The sequence below is a fragment of the Cygnus olor genome, chromosome 1 (assembly GCF_009769625.2).
Source record: "Cygnus olor isolate bCygOlo1 chromosome 1, bCygOlo1.pri.v2, whole genome shotgun sequence".
Lineage (NCBI taxonomy): Eukaryota > Metazoa > Chordata > Aves > Anseriformes > Anatidae > Cygnus > Cygnus olor.
This window is the reverse complement of record NC_049169.1, coordinates 121,269,046-121,287,205: the sequence shown is the minus strand read 5'-3', so window position 1 is coordinate 121,287,205 and position 18,160 is coordinate 121,269,046. Positions and strand designations below refer to the sequence as shown.

The 18,160-nt window shown below is 37.2% G+C and overlaps 1 protein-coding gene across 15 annotated transcripts in view; it reads right to left on the bottom strand.

Annotated features, from left to right (window-relative positions):
* DMD (dystrophin) overlaps positions 1-18,160 on the bottom strand; it is a 1,063,969-nt gene that overhangs the window by 825,753 nt on the left and 220,056 nt on the right. For 14 of the 15 annotated variants that reach the window (XM_040530986.1, XM_040530983.1, XM_040530994.1 and 11 more), the window contains one exon: positions 15,799-15,917. In XM_040530986.1, the coding sequence (XP_040386920.1) occupies positions 15,799-15,917 (119 nt within the window). Of the gene's footprint in view, positions 1-6,519; positions 6,586-15,798; positions 15,918-18,160 lie in introns of those variants that run through there. The other variant, XM_040531015.1, reaches the window with a different exon arrangement.

The following is an 18,160-nucleotide window of genomic DNA, read 5'->3' as shown; positions in this document are numbered from 1 at the left end:
TCACAATAGAAGGGGTTATAACTCTTACGGTCTTTTTTGACATTTTGATCTCTAGACAGCCACACTTAAAGGCTGGAATACATTTCACAGAGTTACACTTACGCATGTGAACTAGTTTAGAATCCCTCACAGTTAAGGTCAAAACCAGAATGTACTATTTCAAAGGAATTATCCACCTTTAGGATCTGATTCATCTCATTCTAAACTGCCCCCTACCTCTCCCTCCCTTCCTCCCTCTCTCCAAATGGAAACAACCAACACACCATCTTAGATGACTCAAAAATATCAATATTCTCTGAGTACAGAGTCTAGCTAGCTCAGATGTTGAGTTCTGGTCTAGAGATAAAGGTTGTTAACATGAATACTACCCCAAAAATTCATACGAATATCTTCCTTCAATCTCTTATCCAGAGGCTTGAACTTAAATTTGTTTCTTCCACTGCCTGGTGGATGAATGTTCCAGATGGCCTTCTGCTAACAAGTACCAAGATGAAAACATCCAGCATTTCCACTCGGAATACACCAGTTTACTAAGATTCCACAAAACTAACTGCTCTTAGGCACACAAGAATTTTTCTGGCTACATCAACAATCAACATTTTTATAATAATAAACAACAAAGCCAGCTTAACTATAAAGAGAAATTAGTGTATTTCAGCAGGAATTACTATCTCTCTCTTTGACTGCCACTGAAAGAACAGAATCTTACTGCTTTCTACTGGACCCCACATGGTAACAAGTCAGACTATTTGCATGGCTGCACCCACATCTTGCATCCTTCATTGCAAGATGGCTTAGTCAAATGATGATTGTTTTGCTACTGTAAATGAAGGCTGTGCAAACATCATCTCTGCCTGGGAAGTAAATGATAACTTGCAAACTGGAACTGAGTTCTCCTTTTCCTCTGTGCTCAAACAAAACACAAGAACCAGCATTTGTTTTTTAACTGAAGGCTCTATCTTTTTAACTGCAGGGGCTATGGCTTGCACAGTTCATGAACTTATCACGTATCTCCAGATTTCTTTATTTGATGGAGTGGACAGGTTGCTACAGATTGGAGTAACTTCTCCTACAAGATCAGACTTGCTTAAAATCTATAGCTTAATTAAATGATCACTTTCGTCATGCATCCCACACACAAGTTACTTTATTGGCTGACACAAAGTCTCCAAAGTAACTACCCTATTAAAGCCAGAAAAAATTCCACAGGGAATGAGCAACTGAGTTTAATCAGGTCTAGCACATTATCTCAATACTTTGAAGGGAGAATTATTTTATAACTTTTAAAAGAGAAACTTCTGTAAGTGTCCTAACACTAAGTCATGGTTTTGTTATTATTACAACCGTGCATAGTCACACAGTATCTTCCCCAATTCACAGAATTGCTATAATACCCATATACTTGGGAACTTACCTAAAGCTATTGCTTTGAATTTCAAGCCCAGGGGCCACTACACCTTTTATCTGATGTTTAACTCTCAGGAAGTTTTAACAACAAAAGCCACTTTCATTGGGTTATTAGTTGAACTGATAGTCCTTGCAATTGTCACAGTATTCATACACTAAGTAACTTTAATAAATACTCTTCTCAATCCTTTTGAGAATTTTAAATTCAAGACAACCTTTCCTTCTCTTTTGTTCTGAAATTGACAAAATTTGACTGTTTGAAAACACACTTTCTTCAAATAACAAGGTTCTCAGATCTGGCCCACAGCAGGCACAAAGAATAAAGGAAGAAGCATGCAAATGTTCAGGTATTTTTTTTATTATTATATTTTGTTGAACAGAATCTTTCATATTCTGCAGTAAGAGATTTTTGCTAACTTTCCTCTCTCCTTTTGCAGCATGTTGAGACTGTCTGTAACATAGAGAAGAACTGAATTTACACCATATTAAAAGTTTTTCAGCTGAAAGAAACTTTTTAAGAAGTGGAGCACTTCTTTATTACCAGACACTAAAAGCACTTTCAAATAGGCTGAAGTTTGTTTTTGCTATAGATGGTTTTGATTAAAGAAAAACAATTTACAGGTTACTATTTATTCCTTCTGGGTCAAACATTTTACTCCTAAAGTTATTTTAGTGATTATCAGCATTTCTGTTTTTCTCATTCCCTGGTAATTGTGGCACCTTATTTCTCACTAAAATAGTCCACAGTCTATCATTAATCCATTCTTTTCCTCTTACCAATCATTATTTAGCATCAGAAATACCATAAAAAACACTATCAAGAATTCAACAGCTAAAAAATTTCCACATTTTACAATCAGAAGCTAAAGAAGTAGGATTAAAATAATGATTAGTACACCATCTTAATCATGAGTTTTTAAAATTTGTTTTCTATAATACACAAATCTGGAATTTCAGACTCACAGAGCTTGGATTCTCTCTTATGCAGTCTGAGATGTTCTCCACACTCAGGAATTTAACTTTTACACAGTCAAGAAAGAAAGAATCCAAATAAAACACCAGAGAAACATCTGGGATACTGGCACAAATGACAACGATTTTTCCTTACGATTTCAATAGGAACTTCTGAAAAAATGCCTTCCTGTGTACATCTTTGTGCCTGCTTAAGTCTAAAAGAATATAGCAGGATATTTTCAAGAGTTTAAACTACAGAACACAATCCGCTGTATTCAACACCTGAAAAAGTTTTACCCTTGTAAGTTTCTTCAGCTCAAAGGAAATGCACGCTGCCACTGCATTAGAAGGGTGAGGCATAATATAAACATTGTCTTTTATTATTATTATTATTATTATAGTAGCAGCAAAGGTGAAAAACCCTCAGAACTGCCAATCACAATCTGGAAAGAAGTATTTTTACATTAGATTCACCTTTTAAGCAAAGTAGTCTATTTCATACGTACATCAATGCTTTGTTCCTGGTATAAGGCTCTGCACAGGGGCTAACTTGACTCAAAGTTCTGACCTACTACTAGCTTTTACTAAGTGGTTAACATCTTATTTCTATTGCCTTCAGTGGTTGCTCAATTGTGCACAGGGGATTTGTGAGAATAACACGCCTAAAAGGGAGTTTCAGTCCACAGCATCTCTTCCCTCCTAGCCCATTTCAAATCCAGAAATTTTCATCAAACACGTCACCAATTAACATTATTCATTCCTAGCAAGTCAGCATCTTAATTAACCTTCCATTTCTGACCAAATTTAAAAAAAAATCCAAGATGCTTGTATGAGTTTTTATACAAAGTTCAGCGATCTGTTTGGCAGCTTTTCCAGTCCAGATTAACAGCCAGGCAGATAGTGGCCTACCTGCTCCAACTTTGCAGTGGAATATTTATAAAACATCTAAGCAACTTGTGATAAAGCAAATTCTTTCAGTTATCCTCAAAATGAAGAATATGAAGGTACCTAATAGTTTTTTGATCAATTTTAAGGAAAAGCCCTCTGCTATATTCAATTTATAAGGAATAAGAATCTCCAAGTCTCACCTCATACTCTACATTTCCTTAACTAAACCATCTTTTCTGATTTTTTTTTTTCTTAAATCTACATATATCATATTTACACATATCGTAGTGCTAAAGGTACAGATTTTGGAAATACTATAGTAACTGAGATTCTAAGATCTAAGCAGGATGTTTTGATCTAGACCTATTCTTAGCGAGACAAATACATAATGTGGTGTCAACAATTGGCACCAGCTGCATCGGTGTGGCCTAACCTCGAGTACTGTGTGCAGTTTGAGGCACCACAGTAAAGGAAAGAATGAAACTATTAGAGAGTGCCCAAATGAGGACTATAAAGATGGTGAAGGGTCTGGAGGGCAAGACATATGAGGAGCGGCTGAAGTCCCTTGGTTTGTTCAGCCCAGAGCAGAGCAGGCTGAGAGAAGGCCTCATGGTGGCCTGCAGTTCCCTCACCGGGGGAGCGGAGGGGCAGATGCTGAGCCCTGCTCTCTGGGGACAACGACAGGACCTGAGGGAACAGCGTGGAGCTGGGACAGGGGAGGGTCAGGCTAGGTGTTAGGGAAAGGCTCTTCACTGAGAGGGTGGTCGGGCACCGGGACAGGCTCACCAGGGAAGCTGTTACAGCACTGAGCTTGACGGATTTCATTAAGTGTTTGGACAATGCTCTCAGATACATGGACTGATTCTAGGTTGGCCTTTATGGAGCCAGGAGTTGGACTCAATGATCCTTATGGGTCCCTTCCAACTAAGGATATTCTATGATTGCTTGGAAGAACTACTGTTTATTTCCAGTAAGTAGATTAAAACCTGTTCTAATAAATAAATCTCCTTACTCAAGGTGAAATCTATTTAAAATTGAATACAGAGTTTTGGTTGACTTAGCAAATACAGTGCTTTCACTTCATCTTAAATTTTCATGTGAAAAAAATATCCAGTAAAAATGTAGGTACTGTTATGTACCACAAGAAACTTGTCAGATTATGTATTTAGCATTTACCTAAAATTCCCCCTACTTCCTTCGGGATTTAAAGACTAGGATAATACTTATTTCATTTTCTATATTGACACATCCGTCAGTATAATTCTGTTCTAATTGATCTTTCCTCAGTTGTCTTCCATTAGTAATTTTTCTGAGCTACCAAGAACTACATACACAATTTCAATGGGCTTCATTAATTAAATTGCGAGTTAAAAAAGAAAAAAATGCTGTATACAAGCATTATTAATATTAGCTTAAATTGTGGGTTAGGGGCATAGGAAGTCCCAGTGGAAGATGCCATATATAAGCAATTAAAACGCATGAGAAATTTGCGAAGGAAAATAGAACAAGATTCAACCTGGTTGAATATTTTACCACAGTTACATAAATGATTTATTTGGAAAACAACGCTGAAACACAGCATGAGTAACAATGAACAGAAAATTACACAGAATGTGATATAGTGGCAAATAAACCTAAGTGATCATTTGACAGAACAGACTAACGATTACAATTTGACAGACAGTTCTGAGGCACTGTGACTGCTGAATATTAATATAAACCCAAATATTTATAAAGAAGTCAGGAAAATAAAAAGCAAAACAGGGTAGAGATTTGTACAAGTAGGCAAAGGACCACGCACTAGAGAGCATCTACTTCAGCAGGATGAGAAGGTTGCCTTTAGAACTAACAGAAGAAAAAGAGTATTTAGAATACTGCAGGTTTTGATGTGTGCGCACTGAGTGGGTATGAGGGGGTAAGTGTGCTAAATCTGAAAATTAAAAAAAAACAGGCTCTTGGTGTATGAAACACCTGTACATTCACGGGACTACTTGTGACACTGAGTTTCACCATCAAGTTCAAATCTGAAGTTTGATATTGCTTCCCATCTATCCCACTTCTTGCTGCAGCTTAACAGACTGGATTCTCATCAGCATAGAATCACTTTGTCCTCTCTCACTTTGGAAGCTGATCGGCAGAACAGTTAGGTAGGAAATGAGCGAAGTCTTTACAGTACTTCATTTGTGATGCTCTCAGCATTATATGAAGAACAGTAAGGCTGCCTACTGAACCTTATCAATGAATGGCATTGCTACAAGCTATGAAATACACAAATGTATGATCAGATGCCTGAATTATACTATCCATATACTAAAAATCCATGGTGAATATGATCGTGACCAACAAATATGAAGATACCTATTCTGTTTATTGTACTAATATTACCCCTAGTTTTATCTATAAAATGTTTTACTATAAAATATTTTATCTATAAAATGTTTGCTGTTAAGATTCTTCACATATTTTTAGCTCATTTTACATTTCAATGGTTTTATGCATTTGGACTTAGACATCCACAGAAACACATACGCACTTAGAATTTACATTTGTGTTACTGTGATCTTATCAAAGTATTTAGTCAGCTATTAACAGGGCAATAAAACAAGCACATAGTACACAAATTACTGTTTAGCCCTGAACTTTCTTCATTTTTTATCTTTATTATTGCTGTACCGTATATTTAGTAGAAGTATTTATACACATACATCAGATACAAGTGCATATGTGGGCTAAACTTTAGGATATATTCTATAGGAAACTTATGTCCTAGAGAAAAATCTATTTGTTCCAACTATAAAACCTATGTTTATTTTGTCCCTCCCATTCTGATTTTTTTTTTTCCACAAAGCATCTCCATTTTCCTGTCAAACCTGAAAACCCTCTCATATTCACATTTTAAGTACCCTTCCTCCTCACTGATGTTGTTATTTCTCTTCATGCAACCTACATGATCTCCTAAAGTTCATTGTTTCCTTTGAACCTTAGCTCTCCGCAGCTTCTAGTAACTACAGAATCAGTGGTTGCTCCTGTCTTAACTAAGAAGAGAAAATTTAGACCAAAGAATTACTACATTTTAAACATTTTCTTTATTTATAAGCACAGAAACAAGCCTCCCCCTTTGACAGAAGGTCCTATTATCCTATTTGTTTAATGTATGGTAAACCATTTAATAACTACTGTTTTATCCAATCTCCAAGGCTGTAAAAATATCTTTGTAGGAGAGAAAACACTAAAGTTCTGGATAACAAATTTTGTTAATGGTTTTCCTACCACATGCCTCTGTGACAGAAACCCAGCTTTCCTTGCTTTCAGTAGAAAAGCATTACTGTAAGTCCTGAAGATGACACATGAGCTTTTATGTGACATATATGGTGAGGTCATAGATTAAACATTCTTACTCACTGAACACACCTGAAGCAGAACAATAACAGGACATACAGGGTAGGGGAGGAAAACAACAGGGGAAGGTATCCTTGTGGGTCCCTTCTAACTCAGGATATTTTATGATCACTTGACCCATTTCAGCTGAGAAATATACTCAGCTGAGTATATTTTGCAATATCAAGATTACTCAGCAGTGTATTTTCAGCTTCAAGGCATTTTCCATTAGCATGTGCTCTGGGCTTCGTTAAAAATATGGATCTGACATTACCGATGACAAGGCAACAGAGGTTTGTGGCCCTTCAGAGGAAGCACAGATCTTCTCACGTAGTCAAACGTACAAGCGGATGCATGCTCTGTTAAAATCTTCATTCTTATTTGATATATTATTTAACAAATCAAATTATATTTTGTTATTTAATTAGTTAATTAAATGATGATCAAATGTAAATATTTCAGAATATAAGACTTCAGAAATACAGTGATCATTGACTTGACAACTACCTACAAAAACAACAGCAATGCAAAATTATACTAGAGTGCTCTTTATAATTCAAATTCAGCATTTCAAGTGACATTATAATCTCCAAATCCACTGCGACAGAAAAATCTTGTAATTTGTTTTATAATGGATGTATTCCCACCAAATTAAATCCTAGTCATTTTATGTTTTCTCACTTGTAAGAGGAAGCGTCTGCTTTTTCTTTGAATCTCTTAATGAAATAGCCTTCCAATCATTTATTACCATTAAAACCTGTAAAAGTTACTGGTTGTCATTTAGTGTCTGGTTAATTGATTTGCTTACATGTTGATGAGGTAGTAAAAAATCTACTCATAAATATGGAAGAGAAAATGGTTTTAGATGAAGTAACTATTTTTTACTATTTCTATTTGCTTGAGACTGAAGAAAAAGCTAGACTAAACTTAACAGAGAAGAACTGCAGTTTAATTTTGGCGGAATTTATCTCAAAGAGAGTAGTAAAATCTTACAACATTGAAATGGATAAAACTAGCAATCAATTTAAAATCCTAATCTATATTACAAATTCATTCAGATAAAATTCTGCCTGTTTCTCTACTCAGCCAATAATGTATTATTCTTTTTGAAGGTATTTCCATAGTCCCTTCTCCTACTCTTGTTCAGAGCTGTGCTAAGAACCAAAGACAAAGTATATGTTGACATACCCATCTGAAACGATGACATATCCAGCTGAAATTTGTACTGACAAATGGTAAAGCAGTAGTTAAAAGGTTGTGCTTCCACTTGTTGTACTTCAATGTTAATGCAAGTCCACTGTCTACAGTTCCAGTAAAAAGAATGCTTAGAGATCAGAAAAATTTGTATGCCAGAAAACCAATGAGTTGAAAAAATTTAACAATTTTTTCTTGCATTTTTTTTTAAAGGAGAATCTTAAGACAAATAAAAACAGTACGGAGAGAAGACATGATTACTTTTTAATTCTTTTTCAAGGGATTTTTATCCTTTTCTTGTTTTAAAGCTACAAAGGTACATTATCTTTATTTTTGTTAACTACAAAAAGGTAACAATTGCTCACTGACTCATTTGATACAAAATACAGTTTTGGAAGCCAGTGTCTAACCAAAGCGGATGTCAAAAACATCCGCTACTCATACATTACAATGAAACAGTCAAAATGCACAGCTGCAGAATACCTCAGACCAGGTGACAGTACTCACAAAACATGAATTATATACTTAAATGAACTATCAAAGCCATTACATCTATTTACACTGCATTTTGCTACTTTTGAAATAGAAGCAAAAGCTACTCACAAATTAGGTATTCATAACTGATGACATTATTAATGCAAATTTGTCTGACCCCCATTACCTAGCTCTTACAGAGTAGTTCAAATACTGGCAGAATACTGAATATTCAGACAAGCAAACACAAAGAGATTTCTCAAAAACCATCTGCTGTCACTACAGATAAGGATAGAATGCATCAGAAATGTCATCGACCATATTATATTCTATTTTGAATATCTAAAAATAACATAACCATTAGCACTGCAATGTGATAAATCATTAGATTTACAATAGGAGAGAAGACCCCTGCTGATCTACATTTATTTTTCTAAATAACCATGTAACAGGACACCAGACACTAAGAGAGCTCATTAACTGGAAGTTTACTTCTAGTAACAAGCCAGTGGCATTAGTTTAACAGGTAGCTCCTGACCTAAACCACTCCAAATATTTATGGGTAAAGTCCAGTAATAACATCCTGTAACAACTAACTTCTTTATTATTGTGAATCCTATAGACTTTCTTCTTAATTTTTTCCCCTTTTATTTTTAAACATACACTGACAGCATACTAGCAAAAACATTTCTAAAATTTAGGGCATGATAGAAAACAAGTATCTTCTCATATTCCCTTGACACTAGCCATGTCAGCAAGATGAACAAGAAAACACTATTACTGCTGTATACAACTAGTGGGTACAGACAGGGTTAATGACTTGATGAACTACAATGCTGATGGGATTTTTTCTCCTTCCTCTTCTCTGTGCTACAGGTATGGTTGAGATACAGAAATATGCAAAAGCAAGATCAAACAAAAAAGTTATCAAATGGAAAACTGTCTGAGTCTCATTATCACTTAATAATGGTGCCAAAAACTCATGTCATCAGTGCAAATTAAGGGAAAATATGGCAAATGTGACTAAGATAGATTAAATGAGGTTTTTAATCAGGCTACACCATAAAGCATAAGAAACTGGATAATTACTTCACCTAAAAAGAACAGCAGAAATGCCATTATATAACTTCAGAGTCTACTTATTACTGGGCTAGCACAAACAAGTACAAGACCCAGAAAAATGACAGCAGGCACAAGTTCATTAAAGAATCACTTGTTTATTGCTAGAAGGGAGCACACAGACACTTCATCTCCTGTGGCTCTGCCACTGCTACCATACTTCTACTACTCAGCTGTTGTAAGGGGAAAGAGGACACAGCTCCAATGTATTCCCAGATTCAGTGTCAGAGGGAGCATTCCCTATTGTCCCTCAAAGATTACTCTGATGCTAGGTCATGCATGTTTTATCCCAAAGCACACCTTGCTACACAAGGATTAACAAGTTTTGTCACAGAAAATTGCTACCATACAATTAACACAAGGTTCCAGAAAGACTTATTTCTCCAGCACTGCATGTCTAGCAGAGGGTCGAGCAGATGGACATGCTCGAGCGAGTCCAGAGAAGGGCGACCAAGCTGGTGAGGGGTCTGGAGAACAAGTCTTATGAGGAGCGGCTGAGGGAGCTGGGCTTGTTCAGCCTGGAGAAGAGGAGGCTCAGGGGAGACCTTATCGCTCTCTACAGTTACCTTAAAGGAGGCTGTAGTGAGGTGGGGATTGGTCTGTTCTCCCACGTGCCTGGTGACAGGACGAGGGGGAATGGGCGAAAGTTGCGACAGGGGAGTTTTAGGTTGGATGTTAGGAAGTACTTCTTTACCGAAAGGGTTATTAAGCATTGGAACGGGCTGCCCAGGGAGGTGGTGGAGTCACCATCCCTGGAGGTCTTTAAAAGACGTTTAGATGTAGAGCTTAGCGATATGGTTTAGTGGAGTGCTTAGTGTTAGGTCGGAGGTTGGACTCGATGATCTTGAGGTCTCTTCCAACCTAGAAATCTGTGTCTGTGTGTCTGTGTCTGTGTTTGACACTGTAGTATCAAACTTTCATTTTCTCTACAGTATGATACTGTCTGTGCCTCAAAGCCAGGCATCTCTTTGAAGATCACTACACCATTGTTCAAATATTTAACTACCGTGAAAAATGAAGAGAAACTGGAAGATATGATAGCATGCAGTATCAAAAGAACCATTGCAAACATTTCATAGCAAAATTGATGGAATATTAAACTGAATATTTGCCTTAACTTTCCAGGAATTTGCTTGACTATTGAGATTACATGATGTGTTTACTGGTTTTACCCAGCTGGGCAGCTGAGCTCCACTCCCAATCACTCTCTCCCTCTCCCTCCTCAAAGGGAAAGGGGAAGAAAATATGATGGAAAGGGCTCAAAGGTTGAGATAACGACAGGGAGATCGCTCAACAATTATTTCATGGGCAAAATAGACTCAAAATAGAGAGATTAATATAACTTATTGCCTATTACTTACAAGCTAGAGCAGAGAGAAACTCAAAGCAAACTAAAAACACTTCCCCCCTCCAACCTCCTCCCACCGAGCAGAGCAGGGGAACAGGGGAGTGGGGGCTGCGGTCAGTCCCTAACGCTTCATCTCCGCTTCTCCTTCACAGTCACTCTCTGCCCCTGCTCCATGTGGGGTCCCTCCCACGGGATGCCATCCTTCCCAAACTGAGCCTGCTAGGGCTGCCCACAGGCAGCAGCTCTCCAAGAACTGCTCCCACATGGCTCCGTACCACGGGGTCCATCCATCCCCCGGGAGCAAACTGCTCCAGCACGGGTCCCCCACGGGCGGGTGGCAGCTCCCCCCAGCCCCCCTGCTCCTGCGTGGGCTCCTCTCCACGGGCTGCAGCTCCGGCCCGGGGCCTGCTCCTGCGGGGGCTCTCCATGGGCCGCAGCCTCCTCCAGGCCACATCCACCTGCTCCACGTGGGCTCCTCCACGGGGGGGCTGCAGCGTGGAGATCTGCTCCGTGTGGGACCCATGGGCTGCAGGGGGACAGCCTGCTCCACCAGGAGCCTCTCCACAGGCAGCAGGGGAACTGCTGTTGTGTGCCTGGAGCACCTCCTGCCCTCCTGCTGCAGTGACCTGGTCTGCAGAGCTGCTTCTCTCACATGTTCTCACCCCTCTCTCCCAGCTGCTGTTGCACAGTGTTTTTTCCCTTCCTTAATTCTGCACTCCCAGAGGCCCAACCAGTGTCACTCCCTGGCTTGGCTCTGGCCAGCAGTGGGTCCCCTTTGGAGCTGGTTCTGGTCTGTCATGGGGCAGCTGCTGGGCTCTTCTCACAGAGACCACCCCTGCAGCCCCCCGCTACCAAAACCTTGACACATAAACCCAATGTATGTGCCAGAAGGAACAACTATCGAAGTTCACAGGTAAAAAATTCAGTATACAGCCAATAACGTGTAATTACTACATGATGTTGACCATAACACAAATTGTTACTGTTTATTTGTTCTAATTTGTACTTGGGGTATTTAAAAAGATGCTTATGAGAAAGAAGAGCTCCCCTCTGACAGGGCTGACACCAGACCTATTCTCTACTTCATATCTAAAATTTTGGAAAGAGACAAACATATATTAAATTATATGTCAAAGTAGTTGCACTTACCCTTTCTGCTAACACAGGCTTAAAAAAATATTTGACGTGAACAGAAAAAAAATTATATTCAAGTCTTTCCTCATTCCTATGGTATTTGAAAATGCCTTCTGCAAGCCTCTGCAAACTCCAAAACACACAAAAGCACAGAACTTGGAATATTAAGCTTTTTTGTTAACCTCAAAGACTGAAGACTCTATTCTCCTATAGGGAATTCCCCCCCCCCCCCCCCCCGCCAGCACACCCAGATAACGGGTGCACTCCAACATAAGTGTTACTTGATAAGAGGTACACTGGACAGAAAGCCTTTAGTGTATTTTCTGAAGTTTATACGTGAAAAACAGAACCATGTTCCTCGAAAATTGCAATACAGAGAAGACAATCATACAAAACCAGTTAACTGCTGGAAGTTGTAACTCTAGGTACTGGTAGTTAGGCATAAAAAATAGATTAATCTTAACAGCTTGATCAAAGCTGTTGAAAATTCCATGTGTATGAGTTATAATTACTGATGTTATTGTTATTTGGTTCATTCTCCTAAGATATTTCAAGTCTTTTGCTACAATTAGCTAAAGTTGACTCATACCAACAAAGACAGCAATTATCTCCATCACCCGTATTTCCCACATATAACAATAATTCAGAATAATGAGTTGAGAAACAGGGAGCTGAAGATTTTGCTTTTCCGCTTATCTGTAAAACAAAAATTTTCAAAGAAACTTATTATTAATTGTATCTAAAACACTTTAAGGAAGGTCTGAGATTAACAAATCTGTTATTTGCATTGAAAAAGATCAAACAATCTTCTGAAAAGTCAACAACTAACTTACATTCTGAATCTCACAACACTCACCACAAATGTGTGAAAAAAGTCATTTTCCGTAGTTGTATCAAGAGTAATTTTGTTGTTGCTGCTTTAAAATAAAATACATATTACTACCTTATAATTTTTCAGCCTTCCAGCTTTGTCATTCAAACCTGATCAGAAATCACTATTCTAAAATGGCCTGATTTGGGCAATATTTGTTGCATAGTATTTTGAGATGAATAAGATATGACTGAATGCTCACAAACACACACTTTGAGCAACCAAAAGGAAAAACAAACAAACGAACTTTCCTTTGGAGGGGTCACAGAAAGCATTACCAAGATTTTAAACTTCTTAGCTACATAATCATAAATGTCCTTCAACAATAGGTCACTGTGAGTTATGTAGATATCCTTTGCCTAGGAAATTCAATTTGCAAAAACATTACTCCTTTCAAATCATGACCACTAGAATCCAAGCATTTATTAACTCTTTTCTAAACAACACTTTCTACCAACCAGTAGTTTCCCCGCCCCCTTTTTCCCCCCCCCCTTTTTTTTTTGTCTTTCCTCGCTACAGGTAAACACCAGATACACACATAAGCTTGCGTATATTTCATTCACTGAAAAGATTCAGTCAAGAAGAAAGAGTTGACTTCTCCACAGCTTTTTCATGACTGAAGGGGAAGAAAACCTGTCTGCTATGCTTTTCTACATGCCATTTATACATCAGAAAAAAAAAACAACAACCCACCGACACTGACAGTTAAAGTATCTTTAAATTTTTTGCTCTGCAATGGGGCTAGCATTCTCATCAATTCTGTCTGAACAAGAAAGGAAAAAGGCTGGAATAAAGCTCCTAACCACATATCTTATTCTAGCAGATAAATTTGTTTGCCTCTATCCTAAGATAGAGGCATTGACTGGATGTTCCCTTTCCGTTCTTACTTACAACGGTTGAACTTCCTTAAACCACCACCAACATTAAAAAGTTTTTCAGCAGTTGGCTAAACAACTGCACATATCTCCTTAACAAAAACAGAATAAAACGTCTAATCAATAGTGATTTTTGTATCCAGAAAATAAACTATTCATAAAGTTAATAAATATATAAGGAATAAAACAAAGATAAAACTGCTCTGCAGTTTTTATTCAGCTAACAGAGAATAATACAGTGTTGTCACACAATATGCTGTTAAGAGATATTTGAGTATCTAATTAGGAGAGGTGATATATATGCAAAGCAAAGTTGCAGAAACAGTATGCTGGAACCTGCAAACAAGATTCTCCACTTCCTGATACACCACTAATTCAGTCTTTCAGTCTAGAAAGAAATTTGATTTTTAGATAGGCAACCTTAATGTGTTGCTGAATTAAATTGTTACAGTTGCACAAATTCTTAATGTGTCTTCAAATAGGTACAGAATCAACTGTTCTTTTTCAAAAGCTTGCAGGTTGTTCTTTATTATTATTATTAATTTATTTTTATTAGTATTTGGAGAGAACTAAAAACATAGGTGGCAAGCACCACAACTTACAGCACTGAATAGCAAATAATTACAGCAGACATTTGGAAAACCACCAATGTTTAAGAGTTTTTTCAGCTGTTGGCTAAACAACTGCAACTATCTTTGCCAAAAGCAGAATAAAATGTCTAATCAAAAGTGACTTTTGCATCCAGAAAATAACTTATTCATTAAACTATTTTAAGATGAAAGTTCAACCTGTTACTGTGGTTGTATCTGTTCTGTTGTGCAACCATGCTTTCCATTCCAATCTCATCCAGAGCTTACAAGCTGTATCTCATAAGAGGAGCTATTTGGCTGCACACAAGACAGACACTCAGGAGGTGCCCACAAAGTCTTCGCTGATGTGGTGGCAAGTCCTTCTCATTACTGACTTTCAAGCCTTACTAGCTGCTCCAATTGTGAGCGCTACTTCAGATGTTCCTCTGAATTCTACATAGTGCAGAATACCATTGTCTTAAATTAATCCCCTCTAATAAGGTTGTGTTGTTTGTTTTGTTTTCCCTGCATAAGCAGACAGTCTTTTTCCTGTATTTCTCCTACATAAAGTATGCAAGGTTATTAGGTCAATTAGACACAAACTCTATTGTGTTTAAACATCAGAAGACTCAATGCTAGGTTTTAGGCTGATTTTAACATCAGAAACTTCTGTTTCATTCCATCAGAAATTCACTATGAGGTGAGCCACTGATAACTAATGCCACAAACATTAAAAACTGCATTTGCTAGTGGCTTAATAGACAAATTGTGGGAAATTGCATGAAAATGCAGCATATGGATCACAGTGTGGAAAAAGATGGTGTATATATACATATATATAAGAGCATTAAAAAAAAGGAAATACAATGGCTGTTCAACATTGCCTTATATTAAAGAATGTTTTAGAAATGTTCGCTGAGGGTAATTATTTGGTCTCTCAGCAATAAAAAAAGGACAGAATAGATAAAAATAAACAAGATCACGTGAAAAATGAGGCTTCTTTCAAACATGACTGTATAAGGAAGCACAGAAGAAAAAGAGGATTTTCCTAAGTCATTGTTTATTGAGTTAAACAGTCTCATTAGGATCAGTGATGAAAAATACCGCAAATCTAGCATAATGATGATATTCAAGCAAAAAGTTACATCTACAATCAAGTGCTAAAATGAATTAACATAAAATAGCTGTATTTTAAGATACAATTAGCTACAGTTTGAATCTATATTTTGGATACATATATTGAAAGCTGATTTGAAATTATGATTTTTCCAAAAGATATGAGCTGCATGCTCTAATTCTTTAAACAGAAATCAGCTTATTTTCAAGACACCTTGATACCAGTGTGTATACCTTAAAACTCTGGACCCAAACTTCAGCATGAAAAAGATTGCTTTCAAGCATACAGGGAGTGTTTATGCTATTTCAGTAGAGAGCAAAATTAACATCAAAGTATAAACAAAGGATTTGTCTTCAGTTTATGAATTATCTTGCAAAACATTAAACTTTTGTGCAAAGAAGTTCAGCTACAACCAAGTGAATGGAAAAACTGATTTTCAACCTAGAGAAAATAATGTAATTTGTACTAACCTTCAGGATCAAGGAGTTTCTCTATGCCCAGGTGTTGCCTGGCTATGTTAAATGCATGGTCTAATCGTTGCACAGGGGACTGCTGAGAAGCAACAGCATTCCAATCAAACAGGTCAGGTCTAAAGCAAAAACAAGAGGAACAATCAGTTTCTTCTTTTTTGGTGTTAGACTATATAATTCTACTGCTATCCATCAGTGTCAGCTACTACTTTTTTGTTTTCTTAATGAAAGAACTCGTTCAGTCAGTTCTGGAACTAACAAAGCTTGGTTTCTAATGGATTTATAACTTATACCCATCCATATCCATCACCACCACATTAACCACATTTCTTATCCCCAACTAAATCCCACTGGCCTATAACCTAACTCCCCCAAACCAGTTGTTTCCACCCACAGCACTCTGGTCCTGTCACTCCCCTAATACCTGTCACAGGCTTGCTCACTCTCTTTCAGTCCCAAACAGCGCACAGGTGAGAAGAATCATGTGCTGTGGCTGTGCACACTAAAATAAGCTCATGGCAAGCCAAGCAGGATAGGTAATTGCTGTATTTATTTTGCAGCCTTCCTCCCCTCTCCAGCCACCAGTTTTTCACTACAGGTTTAAGAATGTTATTGCTGCTGACATTAACAGGTCTCTACTATATCTGATTGAAATGGGCCAAGAGGTTCAACATCTCATGATGTGGGAACATATGCAGCATAACTGCACAGGACACTTTTCATATCAAAACCTTTAGAAAAACACATACTTTTCAGATGAGTACAAAACTGTACTCCAATTGTGGGTTTCAGCTGATATAAGCAAAAGCGCCACAGCACAAATTAGATGTGCTTACAGGAAAGGACAGAACAAACAAAATTAAATTACAGCTCAGATACATAACCTGATCCCTTGTATTACCAGTTGCACTATTTGCAATATAAATAATGTTAATACACTCTGATCTTTGGCATTTCATCTAAGAGTCATCCATTAGGAGATCAGAATTTTTTATCAGGCATTCGGGAAAAACAAGTTTAATCAGGTGTTCAATAACTGATGTGCATATAATATGAAGAAAAACAACTATACTATTTGTGATTTTGACACTGTTCTAAAACAGAAATCATTTATACATGTAATTTTATCTACAAACATATCAAGTATGATCTAAACAATTTGCAATGCTGCAATTAACTCTGACAGATTTACTTACATTTTTATTAATTTTAAGAGTTCATTTTAAACAGTGTCTCCCATAGTTATAATATATAGCTAAAATGTTCACTACATCATACTGTAATAACTTCAAGAGAGCAAAGGAAAAACGCTATATATGCATTAGTAATTTCCCAGTTACGTACCCTTGCTGTCCAATTTCTTCTGAGAGGAGACTTAAAGAGTAACAACGAAGTTGTTATGAACTATTTTGCTTCCCTATGCAGAAGTTTATAAACATTAATTAAGAATAGAAGTATCGCTATTAATTTATCCTTCCCACATGCAGAAAGACTAAAATATTAAGTTTGTCTGGAGACAGGAGGGTGATGGAAGAGGAATCTTAAGAGGTTGTTACCTAGTCATGGTTGTAGTAAGTCTGTGAGATCAGACTGATTTGTATACTAAAATACAGGCCTTTTCAAAGCACAGCTTATGTCTACACAATTTCTTGCATCCTGTTGGTACTGGATCTGGCTGGGATGGGGTTAACATTCTACACAGCAGCTCATATTATGCTGTGTTTTGGATTTGTGGTTAAAATCATGTCGAGAACACACTCCGTTTTTGGCTATTGCTGAACAGCACTGACACAGTATTAAGGCTTTCTCTTCAATTTCGTCCTCCTCAGCATCTCTCTTTTACGACAAATAGCAAAAATTTGAATTGAGACATAACTATAAGAGTAGCAAAAGCTCTTCAATAAACCATTGGCAGGTGTCTTATGAACTTTCTTAATATAGTAAACATAAAATATAAAGAAGATGGCAAACATTCCACATCAACTCAGACGTATATAACCATCTACAGCAACTCAGATCTCAGAGCATCAACTTAATTAAAAATAATAACAATAACATAAGTGAAAATGCTCTCCCTATTCCAACAGCAATTTAATTCAGCAGATATTCCCTTTGTTAAAAGAATACCTCACTATACACACTTCAGTAGTCCCATCACTAGAACATGAGCACTATAATAGCAGCTTGAAATGTCAGCTTCTCGGTAAAAGGTCTCTAGATGTTTCACTGTGTACACTTACAGGGCAATACTGCCAAATATGACTGCAGGAGATATTACAGCCTAGAAGATTACGAACTGTGGCAAATAGTTCTTAAAAATCCATGAAAAAACATTGAAACTGAATTTCAATAGCTATTAATG